Raw genomic sequence first — 3,355 nt, forward strand, 5'->3', positions numbered from 1 at the left:
GGGCAAAGGCAAGGCAGTTATTGGGGAGCTCTGTTGCCTTGGGACCCCCACCCTCCAAAAGGAGCCCTGGCTGGGCTGAGGTCAGGGTATGTGGCTTTCCAGGCCAGGGCCCATCAGCAAGCCAAATCCATCATGGCTCCCCTCAACCTTGCTCCCTCTCCAGGTAAGGGGGCTTCTGGGTCACCCAAGAGGACAGGGTACAGAGGGAGAAGAACAGGGGACTGGGCAGCAGGGAAGAGGCAGGAAAAAAGAATTCTTCCAAGGAACATTGTGTAGGTCTGGTGGCCCTGCTGTTCAATAAGAAGCCAGGACAAGCTCAGTCTAGCATGAGTTCTAATATCTGAAGGCTGCAGCTGACTCCCAGAAGAAATCTGGGGTCAGGGATGGCACCCGAGTCCCTCTGCCTCTGCAGACAAGACGTTCTAGCTAGCGCTGCTCAAGGACTCCCATGCGGTGACCCACATGGGAGAACCTCTTGCTCCGTGTTGTGAACGCACAAGGAAGATACAGGCATGGCAGAACTGGACAAGGGCCCATGTCGCTCATGGAGGATACAGCAGAGGGAAGAATGAGGGGTGCTTGACAGGGCAGACGAGAGGCTCTACTCAAAGGACAGCAAGTCGGGGTGAGGGCCCTCATTGTCCAGGCTGGAGGTCCGTGCCTGAGGTGGAGGACTGCCACTCTCCCAGGACTCAGCCAGGCTGATGGGGCTCAGGCTGAGTCCAAGGCCGTTCCTGTCCATGAGGCTGGGCGAGGAGGCCCTTCTATGCTCGGTCATCTTTAGCTTGGGTTCCTCCTGGCTGTCCTTGTGGATGAGGTCGGGGACCGACAGGGATGCCTCTCCATTGGGCAGAGTCTTGCTTCCCTCTCCCATCTCCACACTGGCCACCTCTGGTTGGGATGTGTCTGCTGAGGCAGGCTGCTCAATGGGAAGGGAGTCTTGGGGCTGCCCAGGTAGCAGCTCTGTCCCATATTCCAGACTGCTGAGGACGGGCTGTGAGGAAATCAGCATGTCTTGGGTGGTCTTCAGGGCCCGGGGAGTTCGCTTTCTGGTTATGGGAGGTGGAGGTTCCAGCCGAGGGAAGGCTTCCTGCAGGACCGACCTGTAGGATTGAGGACAGTGACCACTTGGACTGTAAAAACAGGGTGATGCCAGTCCATGCTACATTCTTAACTCTCTTAGCTTACCTCCCAATGAGTGACCATTTGATTCCCTGGGCTCTTGCTTTTGAATTAGCAGGCGGCTCTTAGTAACTTCCACACAAACAGCTTCTGGCCCATTCTAGTCTCACTCAGATCAACGCAATGTGTAACCTCTAAGACACAACCTAAAAACCACTGACGACCTGTGCCACAGAGGAGCCTATGCAGTCAACCCCGCGGAGGAAGTTACCCAGCACAAGGCGCAGGCGTTCAAACCATCTGCGATGCACCTGTTAGGGCAATCTGGAAGAAGGGGGAGGGCTGCCGTGGCAGGGCTCTCTTGCTTCCACCTCGGGGGTTCAGTCTGAGCAGCAGTTCTCAGGCATCATTGGCTGGGAGAACTTCTGCTTATTGCTTGGGTTCCGACCCAGCCTTGTTAAGTCCTAGCTCTGTGACCTCCTTTATCTCTCTCTCTCTGGACTTGAGTTTATGGGAGATGCAAGGTATGTGCTGGGGTTCTTGTGAGGATTAGGGAAAATGAAGCAGATACAGTGTGCAGCACAGGGCTAGGCACACTGGGCTTACGGGAAACACGCCTCTAGTAACAGAGCAACGTTGACACTGGCTCCACCAAAGGTGACCCAACTCTTTCTTGACAATTTCACTTCTCCTTTCTTGGGGCTGTTCTCCTCTGGAGACAGCAGTTTCTCCATGTGCTCCTTCAGGAGCCCCCCAAAACCAGAGTGATCACAGGCAGGCTGGAAGGGCTCACCTATCATCCTCCATCCAGGTCCCGGATGCTGCGTCGGCTCCACCAGCCAGCTGGGCCTCCGCCGTCTTGTTGATCTCTGTCACGCCCACGCTACTGAGGCCGGAGGGCTCCTTTCTCCGCAGGAAGTCATTGACTTTGGCCCCCATGGCTTTACCCAGGTTCTTGAGGTGCTGGCTGCTGCCCACCCAGAGTCCCGGAGCACCAGGCTCTGCAGAGCTGGGAGTGGCAGAGCCAGGACCCATGGGGCTGGGGGCTGCAGGCCTGGACAAGTGTGGGAAGGAACGGCTTGTCTGGAGCTTTGGAGTGAGGGCTGTGTTCAAGTTCTCAAACATGCTGTGGTCCACTAGAACAAAGAAGGGCAAGAGACACAGATGAGAAGGGAGGACCGTGGGCCAAAGCCCTTATCTCCCAGCTCCTTTTTCCTTCCACCACACTCAAGACAGGTACCTTCATGAGGCTTTGGAATCACGAGGAGTCTTCAAAAAGGTCGTGGAAAATGTACATCATGACAAACCTGTGAATGTCAAGCATTTCTAGCACTGAAGCAAGCTGATTTTTCACTTCCATTTTCCACAAGCTTTCTGCAGCACTCTTGTAATTAAGAGCCAACATAACATGCTGTTGCACTGGAAAGCAGACTTTTCCTGATAGGACCAGAAGCTCTAATTCTGTCCCACCTGCATCCAATTGAGTCATAAAACATGACCCTGTTTCTTTAAGCTGCCTCCTTGATTCATGGCTTGACCCCTTATTTGGGGTCACTAGGCTCTTTGAAGGTGAGAGAAAATGAAGAGGGAGTAATGTAATAGGATGCTATTCCAGAAACACGAGTGCATGCTGAGCTCTGGGGCCCTGGGATGGTAGCTGGTGGAGACATGGCAAGTATAAGGCTTGGTGCTGGATGTTTCTGCTAAGTGCTACTGTACCCACACAAAATGGCTCAGCAGCTCCTCACCTCCTGTGTGGGACTTGGGACGGAGCGGGTGGGGGGCGGGGAGGAGGAGGGGAGCAGCTCTGGTGCAAATAACAAGTGGACAGGTCCTTGGGGCTGGGGATAGCTGCCAGCCCACTTCGTTTTCACCACAATCTAGCAGATTGGGGGTGTGGTAGGGTGTCTATTTACATGTGAGGAATGTAGGATTTGGGATATTTGAGGCCAAATAGCTAATTTACTGGTAGACTAGCAACTAGATTCTAGGTCTCCCAACCCAAAGTTCAAGGCTCTCTTCCCTACTTTGCCTTAGATCATGGAACGGCCACCTAAAAGGACCTTACAGAGGGCCCTTTCCTCAGGGATGTCTCTTTGCCTTGAATAATTAGCTCAAAAGACTGGGTATAGACCTACTGGATGGTAAGCATGTACAAGGCAGGGACCATGCCTCTTGCATTATTGCATCTTCAATCATTGGTTTGGGTCTGGTACACTAAATAACTCAAATC

At 53.6% G+C, this 3,355-nt stretch overlaps 1 protein-coding gene across 1 annotated transcript; it reads right to left on the reverse strand.

Moving 5' to 3' along the window:
• Window positions 1-595: 595 nt before the first annotated feature.
• CUNH1orf226 (chromosome unknown C1orf226 homolog) lies at window positions 596-2,258 on the reverse strand. The gene is made up of 2 exons (XM_041003305.1): window positions 1,916-2,258; window positions 596-1,103 (listed from the first exon to the last, which is right to left on the reverse strand). The coding sequence occupies exons 1-2, from the start codon at window positions 2,245-2,247 to the stop codon at window positions 602-604; spliced, it is 834 nt and encodes a 277-aa protein (XP_040859239.1). The 5' UTR covers window positions 2,248-2,258; the 3' UTR covers window positions 596-601.
• Between the last annotated feature and the right edge of the window lie 1,097 nt (window positions 2,259-3,355).

This window comes from Ochotona curzoniae, unplaced genomic scaffold, assembly GCF_017591425.1.
Source record: "Ochotona curzoniae isolate NIBS_2020 unplaced genomic scaffold, NIBS_Ocur_1.0 scaffold_2683, whole genome shotgun sequence".
Lineage (NCBI taxonomy): Eukaryota > Metazoa > Chordata > Mammalia > Lagomorpha > Ochotonidae > Ochotona > Ochotona curzoniae.

Bases quoted from the DNA above. Each gene is read 5' to 3' on its own strand.
- CUNH1orf226 (XM_041003305.1), bottom strand. From the start codon at position 2,247: ATGTTTGAGAACTTGAACACAGCCCTCACTCCAAAGCTCCAGACAAGC. The intron at 1,104-1,915 runs GTGAGCCCTTCC...TCAATCCTACAG, and splicing joins ACCTGGATGGAGGATGATAG to GTCGGTCCTGCAGGAAGCCT.